General features: G+C 42.5%; 1 protein-coding gene across 1 annotated transcript in view; it reads left to right on the forward strand.

The window, feature by feature from the left end:
• Positions 1-21,360, forward strand: part of PGBD5 (piggyBac transposable element derived 5) — a 114,074-nt gene extending 92,714 nt beyond the window's left edge. Inside the window, exons 4-7 of the mRNA XM_060242789.1 lie at positions 8,157-8,337; positions 15,252-15,449; positions 16,785-16,890; positions 20,540-21,360. Coding sequence (XP_060098772.1) covers positions 8,157-8,337; positions 15,252-15,449; positions 16,785-16,890; positions 20,540-20,735 — 681 coding nt within the window. The 3' untranslated portion in view covers positions 20,736-21,360. The remainder of the gene's footprint in view (positions 1-8,156; positions 8,338-15,251; positions 15,450-16,784; positions 16,891-20,539) is intronic.
• Positions 21,361-22,748: the final 1,388 nt, after the last annotated feature.

A 22,748-nucleotide genomic window follows, 5' to 3' on the forward strand; every position in this document is an offset into this window, starting at 1 on the left:
CTCTCATATACCCACTAAGCAAGCATCTGTAATTGGCTGGACAGCCAGGAGGGCATCTCCCCACAATCCCAATTCCTGAGTAAGAACATATGGGAGAAGACAGTCCTTCAGATACCCAGTCCTAAGCCATGTAGGGCTTTAATGGACAAAACAAACACCTTGAATTGAGCTCAGGAGCAGAGTGGTAGCCAGTGTAATTGCTATAGTGTTGGAGACATATGTTCCCAAGAGCTGGCCTTAGCTGAAGTTTCCTAATAGTCTTCAAGGGTAGTCTCAAGTAGAGCACACTGCAGCAATCCAGTAGACCCTAGAGAAGGACCTCCCAGTCAGAAGTGCCTTCCAAGGCTATTGGTTATTGACATTCTGTACTAGGTGGTATCACTCAGTATCAGTGACTTCTCTCACAATCTCAGATATTCTAGTTACTGCTATCAGTCAACTGGAGGGAGAGAGTTCTAGAGAAATACCTTGCCACCCTTGAAACAGGAAGTGGTTGTCAAGGCAACAGTACACTGATGTTCCATCTTGGCCTACTTCAGCAGTGAATTTGAGATACTGAGAAATCATTGTCCTTGCCCTAGTTTTAGATGTCTTGGCTGCTGGTGGTTAGTCCCATTTCATGATTCACATGTACAGAAATATATAAAATACCCATTTAATAATATATATTAAGAAAACAGCCTGGAAGGCAATACTAAGCTTAGCACTAGAACTTTGGAGCCAGCATGGTGTAGTGGTTCAGAGCAGTGGATTCTAATCTGAAGAACCGCTCTTCTACATAGAGCCTACTGGGTGACCTTGGGCCAGTCACAGTTCTCTCAGAACTCTCTCACCCCCACCTACCTCACAAGGGGCTTATTGTGGGGAGAGGAAGGGAGGGCAATTGTAGGCGAATTCGAGACTCTTTATGGTAGAGAAAAACAAGGTATAAATACAGCTCCTCCTCTGCTTTGATCCTAAGACCCAGAGGAAAACATGAAATGGCTGGGCATTGTGAGCTATTGTATACAAGTTGCTTCATGTGCTGGTCAAGAATATGTGAAGACGCCATGACACAGACTGAGGGCTATATGTTTGTCTTGAGGAGCCCAATGGAGAAAACAGAGGCTTTGTAGCTCCTGTGCAATTAAGCAAGCCTGACAAAGCAAGCTGTTATGCAGAAGGAAGCAAGAGAGAGGGGAAAGGAAGCCTGATAGAAGCCCTCCGGGCTGCATGTTTGACACTTTTGCTCTGGATAATACTAGAAAGATGTATTCATAAAATTGTGGCAGTGTTGTATTATGATGGCCTGATTGATTTGAGTACAGAAGGATCCTGATGATAGATGTTAAGATTTCCCTCCTTAAAGCCATGTTGGATCATGCCAATGGCCCATCCAGTCCAACACTCTGTCACACAGTGGCAAAAAAACCCCAACAGGTGCCATCAGGAGGTCCATCAGTGGGGCCAGGATATTAGAAGCCCTCTCACTGTTGCCCCCACAAGCACCAAGAATACAGAGCATCACTGCCCCAGACAGAGAATTCCAACAATATGCTGTGGGTAATAGCCACTGATGGATCTCTGCTCCATATGTTTATCCAATCCCCAGGCTAGCCTGATCTCATCAGAGCTCAGGAGCTAAGCACTGGTCAGTATTCATATGGGCAACTACCAAGGAATTTCAGGGTCACTCTGCAGAAGAAGGCAATAGCAAATCACCTCTGAACCTCTCTTCCCTTGAAAACTTCTGGGTTGCCATAAGCCAGCTGTGACTTGACAGCACTTTATACACACATTTAAAGCCATGTTCTTTCTGTCGAGGCATTTTCAGGAAGATGCAGTGGCTCAGAAAGCATTCCTTCTCATGTTCAGCTTTTGGCATCTCTAGGTAAAGACTGTTATGTAGCAGGTGCTGGGAAGGATCTGCATAGCCTTGTTGCATTCCTGCTAGCCAGTGGAGATGAAGCTAGAAGTAACAATAGTCTGATCTGGTGCAAAGTACTGCCATATATTCACTCTATGGTTTGAATATTGGTGGCTTCTTGAGTCTTGCCATTTCTGGCAGTGCAACTGATGCACTCTAAAATGACACGAAGCCTCACATTACCATGCTGTGGAAGTGGAATTGCCTCTTTTTTTCTTTTCTTTCTCCCTTTCCTCTCTTCCCTGTGAGTCTTGTTACACAAACTCCATTTACATTCTTTGTAAACCTGAGCCAATTATAAAGAGTCACTGGTACTCTCTGGAAACGTCAGGCCTGAACAAAAGTTGGCAAGCCTTTCCATTAAAATTGGGATGACTTTGACTGTCCTCACGTCATGAATAAACTTATTTGTTCCTAATGAAGTCCTAATTGATTTACTAGCTGTGCTAGACTGAGCCTGGGGTGAATATGCTTTTCAAGGGCAGAGTTGAAGGAGGCTTCTCCATGTGTCCCTTTTATGATCATCAGAGGACTTGGTTGCCAAATATGCTAAAAGTTTGGTATGGAGACATGCTATTTTGGATGTTTCAGCACCTTGCTTCCCCCCCACCCCCGCCAAATCAGATTGCACACTTGACATCAGATACATGTGTATCCTATCCATCTTGTGTTATGATTCTCAGCCAGGCAAATAGCTGTTCCCTAGGGCCATTTCAGTTAGGGAACACAGCCTCCTCTCCCTGGGCTCTGTGGTCCCAATCCAAATCAAACTCATGTATACCTGGGAAGCATGGAACCAGCAGACCACATTTGTATTGGTACCTGAGTACTTAGGCTCGATGAGAACCTAAGGTTTCAACAGACAAAACCTAATCCCTTCTATTGGTATTCTTCGTTTGGGTCTGGAGAAAGCTACAGCAGCTTCTCTTCTCCTCCACTTTATTCTCACAATAACCCTATGAGGTAGGTTAGGTTCAGAGAGAATGGCTGACCTAGAATCACCCATGGCAGGATAGGGATGTGAATCTGGGTCCTCCAGCTCCTAGTCCAACACTCTAGCCCAGGGGTGTCAAACATACTGCCTGGAGGATGGATCAGGCCCCTGGAGGGTCCTATCAGGCCCACAAACAAGTCTGCTTCCTTCTCCCTCTCGCTTACTTCCTTCTGTATCACAGCTTGTTTTGCCAGGTTTGCTCAATCACACAGCAGCTACAGAGCAAGGCCTCTCTTCCTTCTATTGGCTGAGGCTTCTCCCCCTTCTTGTCCCCTGGGGAGGGAGAGAAAGAGCCAGAGCTTCCTTTGGCCAGTTCCCTTGATCACACTGGAGAGATACAAAGCATCTTTAAGGCCAACCAAGTTTTATTCAAGGTATGAACTTTTTGCCTTGCTGCAAAGAGAGAACGTGCAAGTGTGTGGGTGCAACTGGGTTTGCCTTCCCCTTTTCAGTATATTCATGCCTTCATGATCCAGTCTTTCTCAGTAGCAAAGCAATGTGAACTATTTAGATGAGGAATAACAACAAGCCAGTGAGGTGAATTAGGCTGAGAATGTGTGTCCAGATCAAATTCACCCCACCCAGCACATTTCCTTTGTAGACAGGGGATCTTAACCTATATTTCCCATATAAGTAGGCTGTTACTGACCACTGTCGATTGCTGTCTCGTATTCTTGCACGGCTTCATATGAGTTGTAGTTATTTCTCTGGGGAAGACTATAGTTTTGTACATAAACACATAGTCTTCAGTCTGTGTCATGGTGCCTTCACATGTTCTTGACATCGCATGAAGCAAAAAAGCCTGCAATGCCCAGACATTTCATGTTTTCATATGGGTCTTAGGCTCAAAGCATTAACCATAGGATTTCTGTAATGAATGTCAATAAATCAAAAGTATCAAAGAATTCAGGTTTTCACGGCTGGTAACATCATTAGGGTTTGTAGAATCTTTCGGGATCAAGTGCCGTGTTCTACTGGAGAAAGTTTTCCTTCCAGACGTTTCGTTCTCAGCTGCGGAGAACATCCTCAGTGGCGTTGCAGCCGGAGCAGGCGCTACAGACTATAAATTGCAGAAAGTCTCAGAACAACCAGCAAATTCCACAGAGCAATCAGCAGTCAACAACCATCTTCCTTATCTTCAAACCCCTTCCAACCTTCCCAGCAATTAACACAGAACAATGGTCACATTCAACACCCAGTTTCCTTATCACTACCCTTCCAGGAAGCCCCACCAAACAATGGGCACATCCACAAAACAATTGCCCTTTCATTACACCCCCTCCAGCCTACAAATAGCAGCTCTCCAGCAGCCCTGGCCCCACTCAATGCACAGCAGCCAAGAAGGTCTGAGCGCCTGCTCCGGCTGCAACGCCACTGAGGATGTTCTCCGCAGCTGAGAACGAAACGTCTGGAAGGAAAACTTTCTCCAGTAGAACACGGCACTTGATCCCGAAAGATTCTACAAACCCTAAATCAAAAGTAGTTTTGCAACTTACAGATACATACCTGAACAACACCGGAACAGCATACTCAAGATTGCTACAGCACAGACATTGACTCCAGATTTTGATGCAATAATTCAGAGCAAGAGGTGTCAATTATCAGAGAAATAAACAAAATATTGCAAGAATTCTAATGTTTTAATTTTTAAAAAAAATCTTTATGTTTGTTTATGTCCATTATAAAGTGTATATCTCTGCTATTTGGCATTACATTTTATGACACACATGGCCCAGCCTGACAAAGTCTCATTTATGTCAGATCCAGCTCTCATAACAAATGAGTTTGACATCCCTGCTCTAACCCATACACCACACTGGCTGTTATATGTCTGCCTTTTTCCTGAGCATCTCAGGACCTACAGTGGGTCCTTTCAGTTGGCTTCAGACTTTCAGATACAACTTGCAGTTTCACTCATGTCTGTTTGAGCATCTGAGAAATCCATGTTACATATTAATTAAAACAGGGCTTTAAAAATCCATTTATGCGGGAAATATTTTCTGTGAAGCACACACAGGTGTGTGTTGATGATTGCTTCTAGTACAACTAGTTCTGATGACTCTGAAAGTAGACTTTAAAACTGTAACCACAGTCAGTGATGCTTTCCTGCAATTTTTTTTTATAGGACAATTTCATATCAAGGAAGGGTCATATAAGTCAGGTTAAAAATAGCTATAAACATATTGTCTAGATGACCATAAGGGCAACAAAACCTTAAGGGCACAATTCAACAGGAGTTCTCATGCAAGTTTCATTGAAATGAACCCTCAATGCATTTCCTTGAGGACTGTACAGGGATACTTCCTATTTAATCACATGCTTTGGGCTCTCACTGTTCACCATTAATTATAGCAGCTTATGTTGCAGTTTAGAAAGGATACAACCACAACCAAATCCACTATGTTAGTATAACAAAAGGTACACTAATATGTGGAAATTCCAGAGGCACAATGTGATTGTTATGCATTAGTAGCCTTAAATTAAATTAAACCTGTATAAGGGTTAAGAGGCAACTGTCAGAACAGGATATGGAACAATTGATTGGTTTAGAATAGGAAAGGGAGGCATGATTTGGTACATGGGGTCACAAAGAGTCGGACTGAACAACAACAGAGGGAAGCAAAAAGGGAGTTAGTGTATGGCAGGGGAACCAAGAGCTTAGTTGGTATCCTGTCCTTTCCAGGGCCAAGTTCTGACTCCCTCCCTAAAATGAAATGGAAATGATATTCCCATAGAACCTGGGGCAGGGAGAGGGGCTCTCTTTATTGTCCCCAGCCATATTGTAGGATTAGATAGAGAAGGAGCCAGTGCCTTGGTCAGAGTGCTGGACTATCACTAAGGTGGCCTACCTTCAAATCCCTATTCAGTCATGGAGTTTGCTGATTATGTATAGGTTTCATTTTTAAAAAGTACATGTTTAGCTCTTTGTGGATATATGTATATCTATACGAAATAGAATATGAAATAAAAAATGATGTCCAAAGAATCAGCAGATAGATCCTTATAATGCTGTAGCCATATGCCAACAGCCATTTTTTAAATAACCTGAAAAAGTGGGGTGGAATACTGGCCATGGTGGGTGTCTGCAGCCAGGATAGTGTGGGGAAAATTACTGCATAGATGCTGTGTTGTCGTGGCAAATGCCTCTGCATTCACGTAGGAAGCTTCACAAAGAACTGATGACACAAGGGAGCAGCTTAAGTTTTATTGTAATTATGCGATATTTTTATTTAATGTGTTATTGTTATTTGTTTACATGATTAAATATATCCTGGGCTCTACTTATTGGGGAAAGGGCATTCCTATTTATAGACCTCCATGGATTTGTCTGATTCCTTTTCAAAGCCATCCAAGCTAGAGACCTCTTCTGCATCTTTTGGCAGCAAATTCCATAAATTATGTATTTTGTGAAAAGTACTTTCTTGTGTCAGTTCTGAATCTACTGCCCATCCAGTTTACCGGGTTTGAGTTGGGGGATGGTAGCAGCATTACTGCAATCAAGTGATGGCACCTGGATTTTGTTGTGGCATAAGATGAGCCAGAGCCCATTTCCTCAGGTGGATGAAGATGAATCTGACAATGTGGACTTCAGCTCATCAACAAAGCTTATGCAGGACAAAAATTGGGTAGTCCTTCAGATGCTGTAAGACTCTTGGTCTCTTTTTTTGAATTTTGGTATTATAGGAGAGAGAGAAAGTTCTTTCTCTATTTTCTGCATACCTTACATGATTTTATAAACTTCTGTCTTGTCTTCTTCCATTTTTTCCCTGAAGCTCCAAATTGTTAGCCTTTCCTCATAGCAAAAATGCTCCAACCTCCTGCTAATTTTGCTTGCCCATTTCTGCCCCCTTTCTAGCTCTAGGAAGTCCTTTTTTTGAGATGGAGGATGGAGCAAGTGGAACTGTAAACCGTGTTCCAATTGAGGCTGCACCAAAAATGTATGTAAAGGCACTCTGATGCTCATCGTTTTGTTCTCAGTCCCTTCCCTAACAGTCCTTTGCATGGAATTGTCCTTGTTTAGTTTTGCAACCTTAAGTGGTTGTCTGATGCCAAAGGGATACTAGAATGCAGTCTTACATAGAATTACACCCTTCTAAGTCCATTCAGTTGGGTTAGAAAGGTGTGACTCTGTTTAGGATTGTACTGTCAGTGACAAATATCTTTTAAACCACAAAGGAAGAGAAAGCTCTTCATGTATCTGTGGACTGTATTTCCTACAGCAATAACAGAGAATTGCAACCTAATCATTGTTATCTAGACAATTACAAACATGCCCTTTCACATTTTGAGTTGAGGGCTCAACTAGATGTGCTTCTTTTTTAAGAGCTGGGCCCAGGTTCCACTGACCGAACTCTGGTTTCCCACAACCACTCAGCAACTGAAGGAGAATGTGTTGGAGCTCAGAATGCCACTGTGGGGGAGGGAAAGTTCTTGCTTCCTTTCCTCCCACTCCACCCGGGATTGCCATGCTCCTACCTGGAGCAAGGAATCAATTTCCCCAGGTATTGCTATTGGCAGTAGGAGAAAAAAAATTTAAATGACCATTGGGCCACTGGTGTGACCTCACTTCCTGGGAAAACTCAAAAGCAATGTCATGCCTTTCTGGGAACCACTGGGAACTCAATGATTTTACCATTGCCACTGGCCACTCTCCCTCGTCTTCTGCTGCTCACCAGATCATGCCTGGCAACTCTACTCTCCCCTCTCCCCTGCAGGCTGTTTTCCTGTACAGTACTGGGAGGAATTATTTCCTTATTTGGCTGTGGAGTATTCTGTGCACGTGGAACAGCAAAAACAGGGAAATAACTCCCCCCCCCCCCCAACACTGTGTCAGTGCTGGAAAATGTTTGGGGGAGGCAGAGACTTCCTGCCCCCCATGGTGGCATTCCAAATTCAAACAGCTGCCCTCTGTTTTCTAAATGCCATTGCTGGGTCTGTGGAACCCAGAGCCAACGTTTAAGAACACACATGTCTAGCTGCACCCTCAATAACTGTTTCAGTGGATCTACCCATTTGTAACAAGAGACCAGGTCAAACATGCACTTTTTCAAATTATATGTTTTGAATAGGATTACTGTTCCATTTCAAGGGGACTGAATTTCTTACCATAGTTACAACAGAAGGTTTTTAAAAGGTTTTTAAAAGGATTCCCTCTTGATGTTTATTGAATTGTTCTTGATGAAGGGCCACAGAATTGCCACAGGCCTCTACACAAATTAACTTTTCTCCTGCTGTTCTTTCTGCTTGATTGTTAAGATTTATGTCCATCTGAAAGAAGGAAGTGGTGCTGAAGGCTTGGATGCTTTGAAGAACAAAACCCAGCTCCACAGCATGGTGGCCAAAAGTCTTTGTAAGAACATTGCAGGGAAAAACTACATCATCTTCACTGGCCCCAGTATTACTAGCCTGAATCTCTTCGAAGAGTTTGAAAAACAAGGTTTGTGATGGCCTACATATTGACAGCAAAAAGAGGCCTCTAGCCATAGAAAGCTTTTGCACAATAAAATTGTTATTCAAAGTGCCTCAGGGTTTTGTTTGTGCTGCACAAGCAGCTAAGGGTCTAACAGATAAAAGACAATGAAAAATCCCACATTACTTCTTTTTTTTAAAGGGTACTAGGCAGCTGGGTGAGGCCTTAGTTTGGGCTAGGGGTATGGTGCAGGGAGAGAGGGCATACACTGTTCCACCAATCAGAGCCAACCTCACTCTATTTCATCATTAACTCTGGAAGGGGAAAATGGACAGTGAGAGGAGCTTGTGTTCCCCCCCTTGTTGATCAGTAACAGCACAAGGAGATAGATGGTGAGTTTAGATCTACAAAGTTCCCCCTCCACCGTCCCCCATCCTGGCAACCCTACTCTGCATAATGTCCTAAATTTGGATCCAACACATCTACTATTATCCTTTTAAAAAACGTGGTGGGAAATGTCACATCTTCTGGCCCTCACTCACCTACCCCTTTTGAGCTTCAAGGATTTTCCATTTTCTGAAACTTGGAATGAGCAAATATCAGAGAAGTGTGGGATTATTTTGGAATCTTTGTATAGTGGAGAGATACAGAACTTTAAATGAGATGGTGCTTCTCACTTTAGGACCTCTCATAAGACAGGATTAGTGTCTCCTGCTCCCGGCCTTCTACTAGCTCCCACCCCATGTGGTATAACAAACAGGACACCAGAGTGTCTCCGTAGCAGACAGGAAAACAACCTGATCCTATAGGGTGTCTCAGAGCTACTGTTTCTCCTACAAGCTAGTGAATGTACAGAGATACACTTAAGGCCAATTCAGAGAACCACTTAACTGCAAATTTAACAGCTAATGACAATGCTCTGGTTGTGTGACTTGTGCGGCAATAACTCTCACATCACTATAGTGGCAATTAGACAATAAGCATCTGATTGTAATGTATGAAGCAGCCCTTTTTATGACAGTAGGGATTGGGGCTCTTCAGCAATGTTTCAGAATATTTTGTGCTAAGATTCTGTTTGCCTTCTGAATCAAACAGGCATCTTATGGTACCTTTATAGGTTTATTTAGCATAGCTATCAAGGACTGGAGCCCACCATCTGATTAATGAAGCGTATTCCCAGTGGACGATTTAAACCAGGCTTTAGTATAGACAAAATAATAATAAAGCTCTTAGTAACTAGACAACACTCAGCATTGCGAGCAGTGGGGCTGAAAGGCCATTGAATGAGAGTGGCACAGTCTATCTCAAAGATTACAAGCCCCCACGTTGTACTTGATGGGACCGCCTTCTGAGTAAACATGGGTAAGATTGAGCTCCTGCCAAGTCTCTGTCTATCTCCACCTGTCTCTGGCTCTTTCCTCCCTCTCCTGCTCTCAGGCTGATGTATGCCTGGTTTATGTCAAGGCTTCACAGCTGCAGGCACAATACAACATTAGATGGGACTTGTGATCCAGATTTAATAAGACAGACCAAAGCTATTGATCCAGATGGATTTAATTTTCATTACATGTGACCATCACAACAGGATGTTCCAGTAGCACTTAGTTTTGTTTTGTTTTTAATCCTAGCGAGTTATATGTGCTAAACTGTGGCACCATTAGCACTCACTGTTTTCCATGATAAACCTGGGATAGCTACCTTTTTACATTGGAAAGGTAGTTTATATATGAATTTCATTATTCTGTATAAGATATCCTTCCTTTTAGGTGCTCTGTGTCTGAACTAAAGAAAAGGTTTTGTTTCATTTCTTCTGACTGTTCAAAATGAAGTCTTAGCTAGAGGGAACTTACTCTGTTGTAGAAAATTAAATTTTGGCTATAGGTCTGGATACTCACAATTTTTTAAAAATAGTGGTATTACTGAAAATTCACTTGATCCTGAAGATATCTTACAGCTAGAGGTGGCAACTCTGGCTTGAAAAATTCCTGGAGATTAGCTGGGAAGAGGAGAGCTTGGGCAGGGAGCTCAGTGAGGATGGGATGCCATAGAGCAGGGGTGGCCAAACTGTGGCTCGGGAGCCACATGCGGCTCTTTCACACATATTGTGTGGCTCTCGAAGACCCCACCACCCCATTGGCCAGCACGGAGAGGGTATTTGTATCTTTAAATCACTTCTCCAAGCCAGGCCAGCAGCTTAGAGAATGCATTTAAAGTTGCTTTCTTTCCACTGCTCCCTCCCCATCTATTTCCCTTCCTTTCTTCCACAACTTCCTCCCTCCCCTATCTATTCCTTCCTTCCTTCCTTCCTTCCTTCCTTCCTTCCTTCCTTCCTTCCTTCCTTCCTTCCTTCCTTCCTTCCTTCCTTCCTTCCTTCCTTCCTTCCTTCCTTCCTTCCTTCCTTCCTTCCTTCCTCCCTGTCTTGTGGCTCTCAAACATCTGACATTTATTCTGTGTGGCTCTTAAGTAAACCAAGTTTGGCCACCCCTGCCATAGAGGCAGCTCTTTAAAGTGACTATTTCCTTTAGGGACCTGATTTCTGTAGACTGGAGATCAGCTGTAATGCCAGGAAAAATCCAGGTTCCACACGGAGGTTATGTACCCTACATGCAACCCTACCTTCAGGGTATTTGCTTGAAGCCCCACAAAGCTTTCTTCCAGGAATTTTGCACAGGTCTTCATTCTATTAGAACAATGGGATAATTGTGTCCTATCCGTAGTTTTCTGCTCCAATCCATAAAAACCATCTGACAAAATTTAGCTTATATTGCACCAGTTTTTATTCAAAAAGATGCAGGAGTACCGGTATTTGTCATACCTTAAAAACCAACAGCATTTGAGGTAAGTGAGTTAAAAAGCTGTCTTAGGTTAGGTAACTAACTGTAAGCAAAGAAGAGTCTGCCGTCCAAGGCCCACAAAAAAGAGAGAGAGAGAGAAATGTCATTATGAAGGTTGCCAGCCTCTCAGTGGGGCTTGGAGTTCTCTTGGAATTACAGCTGATTTCCAAACTGCAAAGATCAGTTCCCTTGGAGGAAAAAGTGGCTTTGGAGGGAGGACTGTATGGAATTACATAAGAACATAAGAGAAACTATGTTGGATCAGGCCAATGGCCCATCCAGTCCAACATTCTGTCACACAGTGGCCAAAAATACTAGGCACCATCAGGAGGTCCATCAGTGGGGCCAGGACACTAGAAGTCCTCACACTGTTGTCCCTCCCAAGCACCAAGAATACAAAGCATCACTGTCCCAGACAGAGAGTTCCAACAATACACTGTGGCTAATAGCCACTGATGGACCTCTGCTCCATATGTTTATCCAGTCTCTTCTTGAAGCTGTCTATGCTTGTAGCTACCACCACCTCCTGTGGCAGTGAATTCCATATGTTAATCACCCTTTGGGTGAAGTAGTGCCTCCTTTTATCAGTTCTAACCGAACTACTCAGCACTTTCATTGAATGTCCATATGAGTTCTCATATTGTGAGAAAGGGAGAAAAGTACTTCTTTCTCATCCTTCTCTATCCCATACATAATATTGTAATCCTGTCTATCATGTCAACCCTCAGTCATTATTTCTTCAAGCTAAAGAGCCCCAAGCTTTTTAATCTTTCTTCATAGGGAAAGTGTTCCAACCCTATAATTCACTTTGCCCTTTTCTGCACTTTTTCCAATGTTATAATACCTTTTTTTGTGGTGGGATATCCACAGTATTCCAAATGAGGCCATATTGATTTATACAGGGGCATTATGATACTGGCTGATTGGTTTTCAGTTTCCTTCCTAATAATTCCCAGCATGGCGTTGGCTTTTTTTATTGCAGTCATACACTGGCTCGACATTTTCAGTGAGTTATCTACCATGACCCCAAGATATCTCTCTTGGTCAGTCTTCGCCAGTTCACAGCCTATCAACTTGTACTTATAGTTAAGATTTTTGGCCCCAATGTGCATCACTTTGCACTTGGTCATGTTGAACCTCATTTGCCATGTTGATGCCCACTCACCCAGCCTCGACAGATCCCTTTGGAGTGCCTCACAATCCTCGTTGGTTCTTACCACCCTGAACAATTTAGTGTCATCCGCAAATTTAGCCACTTCACTGCTTTCTCCCAACTCCAAATCATTAATGAACAAGTTAAAAAGCATCTGACCCAGTACTGAGCCCTGCGGTGCCCCACTGCTTACCACCCTCCACTACCAAAATTGCCCATTTATACTCATTCTTTGTTTCCCACCGAAGTTCTTCATCTCCTCAAACTCCATCCTCCTTGGCACTGCCCCAAATTTCCAGGAATTTCACAAGCCAGAGTTGGCAATCCTATCCAGGATGGAGAGTAGATCATTGATGATGTGTTGGACAACCAGTTCTTTTCTTACCTATTTGGGGCTGTCTTGAAGTCGGTTATTTCTGGCTTTCTCTGGTTTTCTTCACTTTAATTATTTCCTTCAACAAAAGGACTTCAAAACAAGATTCCAGTATGGAATGCTGACTAGATTCATCAAGAGGCTTAATGAAGGTTGGTCCTTCAGTAGTTAACCTGCCACTAGGGTTGCCTCCAGCTGGTGCTTGGAGTTCTTCTAGAGTTACAATTGATCTCCAGACTGTAGCATTCACTTTCCCTGGAGAAAATGCTAGAACAGCTGACTAACGTGGGTGAGATTCTACAAAGTCAGTTCACACTCAAAGATCATGAAGAAAATGAATTTTTAATAACTACATAGATAACTGAGAACAGTCAGCAGACAGAGTTACTGGCAGAATCCTAAGAAAAGAATCAAGAGTACATTGCTAGCTCATCCTATCTTCATCATAGATAATAATTAATTTATGGTGGTGGCCACATAGACCACTCCCATTGGCAGATGGGTGCACTCAAGGAACCATTGACCCACCATGCGTCAGTAAACACTTCTGGGTACTCATTGGCTGACTCCCCTGTCCCTTGCCTACTGCAGGCCTGGGAACACTGAACAAACTGCCAAAACAGTCTTACCTCAGAGACAGACACATCTCCTATGCTTCTCTGTGTTCTTGCCATCAACCAGCCTCAGAAAGGGCTGCTGTTCTACTGTGGCCTCACAAAGCATATCTTCAGAGGTCATGGTGGCTTCCTCTTTCCTGTCACTCCCTCACTCCATCATCCCCTCAGCCTCACCCTAGGACAGATGAGGATTTGACCACTGGGAAAGCTGCTAGCCAGAGGCCATTGCTAGGCAGTCAGTGAAGGAAGTCAGTAAAGAGAAAGCCCTCAACCATAGAGTCCACCTTCCAAAACAGTTATTTTCTCCAGGATGGGAGATCAGTTGTCTGGAGTTCAGTTGTGATCCCAGGAGATCTTCAAGCTCCACTTTGAGATTGGCTACCCTAGGCCTGGCAGCACCCTCTGGGTAACTTGATGCTGCCTAATTGGCATGTCTTAACTAGGACAGCCAGTTTGACTTAGCAGTTGCCAACTGCAGGTTGAGAAATTCCTAGAGATTTGAAGGGTGGAGCCTGGAGAGGGTAGGCTTTCAGGAGGGGTGGAACCTCAGCTAGGTACAATGGCATAGACTCCACCCTCCAAATCAGCCATTTCCTCCTGGGGAACCACTGTTGCCAGTCTCCAGGTGAGGACTGGAGATCACTCAGAATTACAACTGCTCTCCAGATTGCACAGATCAGCTCCCCTTGAGGTGAGGGAGCAAATGCCTTCACTTCAGTGGGTGGGAAGACAGCTACATAGATGACTGAGAACAATCAGCAGATAGAGTTACTAGCAGAATCCCAAGAAAAGAATCAAAGGGTACACTGCTAGCTCATCCTATACTTGTATAACAAGATCCACAACACTCCTGTCTAAGGAATGGATTCAAGACAGCTTCTTTGGCACAGCCGGACAAGGTCAGTCTATTATCAGAGTCTTGAAATGGATTTCCAAGCCTGGGTAAAAGTTATATAGATTTTCCTGCAGACTTTCCAGCCCAATCAGAATTCAGGAGTATTGACTAATCAGGTCAGAAGTTTGGATAAGAAGCTTCAGGTGCCACGCATGGAAAATAAAACTGATGCATCTTTGATTCCTTTGACAGCTTGACCAAATGGTGGGATGAACCCTATACTCCTAGATGATGATAAACCTGCCTTTTCCCTTCATGGGATGCAATATTAGGACTTTTTTTTTGCCAATCTCTACAAATGTTATTCTAAAATGACATTTTAAAGAGCATCTTTCCACACTTCTGCAGATGTTATGTGTTAATCTAAAAACATATTTTATCTTCATGAAACACCAACTACATAAAATGGCAGCCTAGTTGAGCCCACTCATTGCATCTACAGAAATGGGGTCTAATTCACTAATGTTTATGCTGGAAAAAATTTGTGTTAGATTTTTAATATTTTGTTTTTGCTGCCCCAGGCTAACACAGTTACCCCTATGGATTATATACAGTAGTTCCCTTGTTGCCCCTTTGATGGTTTTTTCTTTTCCTCATTTCTTAGGTTAGTTCATGACAATTACAATCAGGGCTTTTTTTGTAGCAGGAACTCCTTTGCATATTAGGCCACACACCCCTGATTTAGCCAATCTCCCAAGAGCTTATAGTAGGCCCTGTAAGCTCTTGGAGGATTGGCTACATCAGGGAGGGTGTAGCCTAATATTCAAAGGAGTTCCTGCTACAAAAAAAGCCCTGATTACAATATACTTGACAACACAAGGAAATGGGACATAACAATTCTAAATAAATGAACATATTACTCTAGATAAAAATGTGTTCAGGCATCAGTATTGTCAGGCATGTTGTGTTGGCAAATGATATAAGGAATATTTCCATTTAGAAACCAGAGGTCATTGGCCAGTGGCTGGGGCATCTTTTTCAATCCTGGTTTGTTAGCGGAGGATATGACTATTTTTTCACTCTGGAACCACAGCATAGTTAACAGAAATGTATTAATTTCTTTTTGCAGAAATTTATTGCTGTGGGCTGCTGAGTGCGAGGAAAAGTGACTGCACTGGTTTGCCTCCATCTATGCTAAACAACTCAGATGTGCCTCAGTCTCGAGGGCAGTACAGGATCAAGATGAAAGGAAACATGTCCCTGATCTGCTGGTACAATAAAGGGTACTTTCGGTTTCTGGCCAATGCTTATTCCCCAGTACAACAAGGTGAGCAGTTTGTATGAAGTATGATGATGCTACAGACAATTTTTCTCATAGATTTTAAAGGGGAGAGTTAAATGCCTGATTAAATTCCTCCCTTTGAAATAAATGGGGCTTAAAAGTGCTTTGGCTTATGCATGCTTGTGCCTTATTTATAAGCTTAGATGGATCCTACTTGATGCAGATACCAGCACTCAAGCACATTCATCAATCAGTTCTGCGTTTCAAATGTTTTTATTGTAATTTATTGTTTTATCATATGTTGTACTCGGCCCTGAGCCCTACGGGGAATGGGCAGAATAGAAATATACTAAAATAAATAAATAAAATAAAAATTAAAAATACTAGAATCTCTGTGCAGTTATCATAAGATCTGTGTTGCGAGTATTTAGCTATGGTTTTAGCACCATCAGTGGACAAAATGGCATTCCACTAAATCCTAAACTTATTTACTTGGAAGCAAGTCCTATTAACTTCAACACTGCCTATTCCTAATGTAAATGTGCATAGGATTGCAGCCATAACATAAAGACAAGTCTCTGTCCTGAGAAGTTTATAATCTGGATTTATGAGTGTAGCATCCATCCAACTATCTGCAATGAAAAAGGAACCTCAGGCCCTCAAGGCAGCTTTTCCAGCTACCAAACTGCTCATATAATTAATGTCCTTTGGTGAGCTGAAGTTGTCTCTGCATTACTACAGAGGAGAAGCTTTGCAAACATTTGTTGATGTCTTTCATTCTAGGTTGCCAATGACAAGTATGTGTGGGTAAGGGGGTTAGTAAAAAGACATGCAAGTTCACAATTGTTGTGGATCTGTTTTCATTAAACTGTGCAATCCACACCTTTGTTCCTAATAATAAAACAAAACCTATTTTCTGCATGACCTCTTTTTTCTGAGGTTTCTCTGAATGTTTGAAAAGTATCCCCTTACTTCTTATTCCTATTCATGGTTCCAAATAGAATTATCCTGGTGGGGAAAACAAATATAACTACGCCAACGGTTTGGTTTATGGCCAAGAGGTTGACGTGTGAAAGCACAGCATGCCAGTGTAGTGTTGTGATTAGAGTGCCAGACTAAGATCCAGGAGACCCAAGTTCAAATCCCAACTCACCCTGAAGCTCAATGAGTGATGCAACGAGTCATTCTCTCTCAGCCTCAACCCACCTCACAGGACTGTAGTTAGAACAAAAGGGGAAAAGAAGAACCATGTGTGATGCCCTGAGCTACTGGGATGAAGAGGCTGGATAACTAACTATATGTTAGCTGTGCTGTCAGTTTACAAAATATAACTCCCTGTGACTAAGCCCAAATTGTGTTTTACTTTTTTCATTGAAACAGGAGTGATAATTAAGCGGAAAAGTGGAGAGATCCCCTGCCCATTGGCAGTAGAGGCATTTGCTGCTCATCTTAGTTATATCTGCAAATACGACGACAAGTACAGCAAGTAAGTGGGCAGGGGGCTGGGGGCTTAGACCGTTGTGATCATGGATGTTTGGAAGATTTTAGCTTGATTTTAGCTTCACTGACAGGAGATAGCTACACAGTTGAAATACCTTGTCCAATAAGAAAAGGACAGTGAAAAAGTTTCTTGTGCACAGTAGCAATATGTGGATTTATTGAAACTTTATAGACAAGAGTTATATCCCAAAATGTTGCAATAGTACAGTCTGTCCTGGCTGCGCCACTTCATTCTTGGGAGGGTTAGTGTTTTCATGTTACAGTGTTTCTTCATGTGAAGAGCCATCATGTCAACATATGAGCTTTCCCTCTCTAATTTCTCCAGCTTTAACACTCCAGTTTCCATGGAGATAGAACTGACTAAACACCATTCAGCTACATTGTCTACTAGCAAAGGCTGTTTCTTTGTAGCTGCCACCTCCAGAGTCTCAGGATGCTCTGGTCACATAAAAACAATGTGAAAGTCCAGCTTATGAACAGATTCAGAATCATACATGATTTGCAGGGGTTTAGATAAAAATATGGAGCACAGGTCCATCAGTGGCTATTAGCCACAGTGTGTGTGTATATATAAAATTTTTTGCCACTGTGTGACACAGAGTGTTGGACTGGATGGGCCGTTGGCCTGATCCAACATGGCTTCTCTTATGTTCTTATGCATGTTCTCTAATCCAATGCATGCTATTCTTGATCTGGAGTGGGAGCAGCACACTTGGAGATAGGGGAGAACATGCACATTACACATGACTAATTGTTCTCAGGTTGGGTCTGTGGTCCCCACTCTGTGAACTCCATCTTGTCAAAACTGAACTCTTGTATGTCAAAGGCATTAACAATTTCATGTCCCTGTACTGGGCAAACACCCCACTGTCTTTCCCCCAAAAAGATTGACATTTCAATTGAACATTCCTTATAGTTTGCCTAAAATTCACAAACATGTTGCTTGAATATGATGACAGGATTGATCCAAGGAAATACTACATACACATTCTTGAGAGAAATAGCTACTTGCAAGGTTTGCTGGCTCCCAGAATTAAATTTATATGTACATTTGTCCAAGTGTATAGCTAGGATAGTACTGAGCAGTCCCAGTGACACAACCTAGATGACTCACCTGTCATGAATCAGAAAAAAATGATGAGCTTTCAAATCCAGCAGATGTTTCTCACTATTATGAAGATTTTTTTTTAAAAAATGTGGTGTATGTGTATACCTCCCTGACCATTCTTAACATAATGTTTGTATTGATTTATTTGTGATAAGAGGTCAAAGCAGCTTCTTTCATGAAAATGGCTCACTGAGCCCCAAGCTGGAAAAGGCACACGAGCATGCAGCTGGTGACACATTCAGTGAGGAAAATATTGGAAAGGAGACCAAAAGAAGACTTTAGAGGACATGGTGGGGGAGGGGGCAGTTGGTAGCTGACCTTCTGATTCTCTCAAGGGCAAAAAGAGTTGGCAAAAACAAGTTTGGGAATCTTTCTCTTTTTGCCATTGAAATTCATTATGCAAATCTTTTAGAAATGGAACACAAATGTTGTGCTCTGTTTTTGCCAGCTCAGCAGGGGCCAGTCTGCCAAGACACCAGGGTGGAATATGGAACTAGGAGTCATAAATAAGCTCTTGCACAAATGGCTCTGTCCTTTGCTTCAAAGAAAGATGCAGTATTCTTTGAGACACTCCCTAGACGCATCAGATCAAAACTTTTCTAGTCTTGGCTGATGTTGACACTGGATCAGGAGTTCGAATGAAAGTCACAATTTTAGGCTTTTAAAAAATGGCAAAGAGATCCTGTCATGCATATTTAAAACCACATTTTAGGAACTGAGTGTTTTTATAAAACCTTAGAATGTTAACTGGAATACTTTCACTCCTCAGAGGTATTAAAAAACCCAAATAAACTATATTAAAAGCAGATGATTTAAGTGGTTAACTATTCACTTCAAACATGAACATCAGGGTCAGATCCTGTGTATTGTCAGCAGATGGCATTGACAGAGACAGATCTTTTCCACCTTCCCTTCCACACAGCCAAGAGGTGTTGCCAAAAGCCGGAGGGTTTTTTTGCAGCTGCTCCTTATATGTGGGTTTTCATCTATGTGGATTCCCCCAGCTCTTGGTATCATCTTGCAGCTCCAATATGTATCTGGTGATGGGAGTGCCGTGAGGCTGAAGACCCTGCCATATGACCATTGGAATAAATGTGGAATAAAATGGCCACAACTTGTATTGGTTACAGCTGTAAGTAGCACTGGCACAGCATAGGTCTACAGATCCAGCATCAACTGACCCTTGAGCCAGTCAATGCATCCCTGTTGCCCTCCAGCCAGCTGGCTGTAGGGTGGGAAGCCCATAGAATGACAGGTATCTGGGATTCCACCAAGGCAGCCACCACTAAGTGGTTCCCCCTGCCACCTATGCATGAGGGTGGCTTTTGTGGGCAGCCCCCTCTCTAGGCATTCCCCAAGCACCCTCACCCCAAGGTCCCCACATATTCCAGAAACAGCATGCAGGACAATTTACCTGTAATGGATCTGCAACCCCATGCTGTTATCACCAAAAGTCTTGACTAAGAATACATATCTTAACTGTATAACATACCTCTCACCCTGCCCTACTCACCCTGCCCTAATGGTCCCTCATCCAAGTGAAGCTCAAACAAAACCTATATTCACTATAACTAGTTCTAAAACAAAGGGAGGGAGCGTGGGTCAACTTTGATCCACACAGCCAAAAGATGTGAGCAGATGGCATTCTGGGTTTTTAAAGCCCCTGAGAGGCCCATCCGTTTCCCACTCCTCAACTCCATTCAGGCCAGACATTAGCCTGCCAGGTAAGGGAAGGGCCAAATGTCCCACCACTGTGGCTGCCCATCCCTCTTTTGCCTGCCCTTCTTCCTGCCCAGCTATATTGGCCGGCTGCCTCCCATTGACCCTTCCCTTCCCCCAGTGCAGTGCTGCAAATAGGACTCTGTGGTCATTCATGATCTCACTTTTCAGCACTCACAAGACCTGCTGTGAAAAAGGCAAAACAGGAGAAACCAGCTTTCATCAGTACTTAACACTTGTGTTTCATAGAATCCAGGATCACCTCCTGGAAATATGTAACGTTTAGTGTAATTTATTCAATGGCTGTGTTAATGATGAAGAAGGAGAATGTCGAAGTCAGGCAAAAGGAAGTACTTCTTCACTCAATGTGTAATTAAATTGTGGCATTGAAGAGATCACCACTAGCATAGATGGATTTTGGAATGGATTAGATGGATCTGTGGAAGATATATCCACCAATGGCTGCTAGCCATAGGAAAGCCTCCATATGAAGATGCAGTAAACCTCTGAATACTGGTGCTAGGACACAACAAAAGACTTGGCCTCTGTGCCCTTCTTGTTGGCTGTCTGGGGCTGACTAGCCACTATACAAGATAAGATGCTGGCATGAATAGACTATTAGTCTGATCCAGCAGGGCTCATCATATGTTCTTATGTCCATCTTGCCAGTCACTTCTAGCTTTGCCAAGTAGCAGAACATTTTGTCATCATGTCTGAATTTTTTTACTGTTGAAGGTAGGGATCTTTCTTGTCTTCTAAATATAATAAACAATAACTTTTTAAACTCCTGTCTTCTTATGCTTTCTAGGTATTTCATTTCCCATAAACCAAACAAGACCTGGCAACAAGTGTTCTGGTTTGCCATCAGCATTGCCATAAATAATGCTTACATTCTCTACAAAATGTCAGATGCCTATCATGTGAAAAAATACAGCCGTGTGCAGTTTGGCGAGAGACTTGTCAAGGAGCTGCTGGGCTTGGAAGATATTTCACCTTCTCATTGATGGAGCATTCCTTGTGTCTTAGGTCAGGAGCGGAGGGGAGGAGGAGACTACAACACCAGACCATCCAAATGGAAAACTCACCAGTCACGCTAACCAGATTGCTCCCCTTTAAAAAGGGGGACGGGAAAAGGCCAGGAAGCCAGTAGAACAATGAAGGTTTTGCAGAAGGTACTGCTGGTGGTCCAAGGGCCCTAAGAGAGCACCACATCAAAGGTGCACATGTGAATGCTCCCTGGGCACTTGCACATCAGAAATGATTTTACGTTAATAGCTATTCCTTAATAATCTTTGTCAAACAGGGTGATAGTTGCCACATGAGTCCCTTTCCCTGGCCCCTCTCACACTAAAGCAGCACAGCAACTCAAACTGGGTATTACAGACAATATGCTGTTTAACTGTGTAGTTGTCACATAATTAAAAAGACACATCCTGTTTGGTGACTGAGAATGCTCAGCACTCGATAAGGGGTCATGAAGAGGTTGCTAGAAGAGAAATATTTTTTAAAGTGTATAAATATATTTTGCAAGCCTGTTATCAGGCAGTGGTCTTAGTGGACTGATGAAGATTTTATTTTCTTGCAATGCTGTAATAGGAAATATAATTTCAGGGTTGGGAAAAACATTTTTTTTAAAAATAAGTATACGAATGGGCAGCAACTTGTCAATTTACCAATCAAAGCTAAAGATATCTTGCCACCTCTAAAGTCTGACTTCTGTGGTGACTTATTAGATACATAACAGGTATAATTCCAAAAGGAAATATGGCACCTTGTTTTCCCAACAGCATTTGCTCAGAATGCAAGGTGAGAAATGCAAAAAGAATATCTGAGAAACTTAATTATTCTTGACGTTAGACAGGAATTCAGTTTGTTCAAATAATTGCCTGAGCATTATAGGGCCAAGTCCAGGGATCATGCACAGAAGCAGTATTGTGCACAGGGGTCTTTTCATACAGTTTTTCCTATGGCTCAGTTGCTGCTATGCAGTAGTTTTTCTCTAAGCTTCCTCACACCCGCATTTTCCATTTGTTGTCTTTTGCCGTTTCCTTGTCATTTCTCCATGTTTTCAATGCACTTCTGATCTAATTTGAGAAAGCACAGAGAAATTATGAGCAAGAATATCAAATGGAAAATGTTATGAGGAAGTCTGGGGGGCGGGGGGAATCTCTGTGGGTCAGCACCTAAACTGTGTGAAAAGACCCCATGTCTACAGATGTACCCACAGCACAAGGGCAAAGAAGGCAAATCCAGAGGCCTGCCCTCTGTGTTATGAATGGTATGGTACGATAATAAATGGCGTGACCCCATGACCCATGCCATGAGCAGAGGAGGGGCAGCCTTCACTTCAGTCTCTCTCAGTACTGTTGCAAATGTATATCCACATGCAAAGCCTATATGTTCCTTGTAGTAGTTGTTGCTCGTAAGACCTTGTTGCGTATGAGCATATTTGGATTGGAACCGTAATGTAACGCACTATTTCCCTCTATTTTTCTTTTTCTTTTCTTTCTTAAAAATCAAGACTAATTAATGTTCTTTATAGGTAATATTCAAATGAACTTGGCAGGAAGGAGAAACTTGTATTATCTTTCTGGAAATGCTCTGTATGGAGACTTCGTACAGAGTTGTAAATCTGAGAAAATACACATCTTAAGAAGTAACGCAGTGTTTTTCAGATCCCAAGCTAAAACACACTGGTGTCACAGGAGCAAACCAAATAATGTAATCTGTAATGGGGCAACCACTTTAAAGTTACTGCACTGGTGGCCAGTATTTACAAATCCCATGGGAGAAGGTTTCATTGAGAATGGAAAGGAACAACCAAATATTCCTTCTCTTCCTTTTTTAAAATAAAAATTTAAATACATCATGACTTAATAAACTGAAGAATTTAAGGGCCTGCCTGTGCTGTGTCCTGCATATGATCTTGTTAGCTCTCACTTGAATGTGTAAAACTTCTGTCAGGGAACACTGCTCTTTATCACATCAGGAAAGGAGCAACATTTTCTCTCTCTAAC

This window comes from Heteronotia binoei, chromosome 1 (genome assembly GCF_032191835.1).
Source record: "Heteronotia binoei isolate CCM8104 ecotype False Entrance Well chromosome 1, APGP_CSIRO_Hbin_v1, whole genome shotgun sequence".
Classification (NCBI taxonomy): Eukaryota; Metazoa; Chordata; class Lepidosauria; order Squamata; family Gekkonidae; genus Heteronotia; species Heteronotia binoei.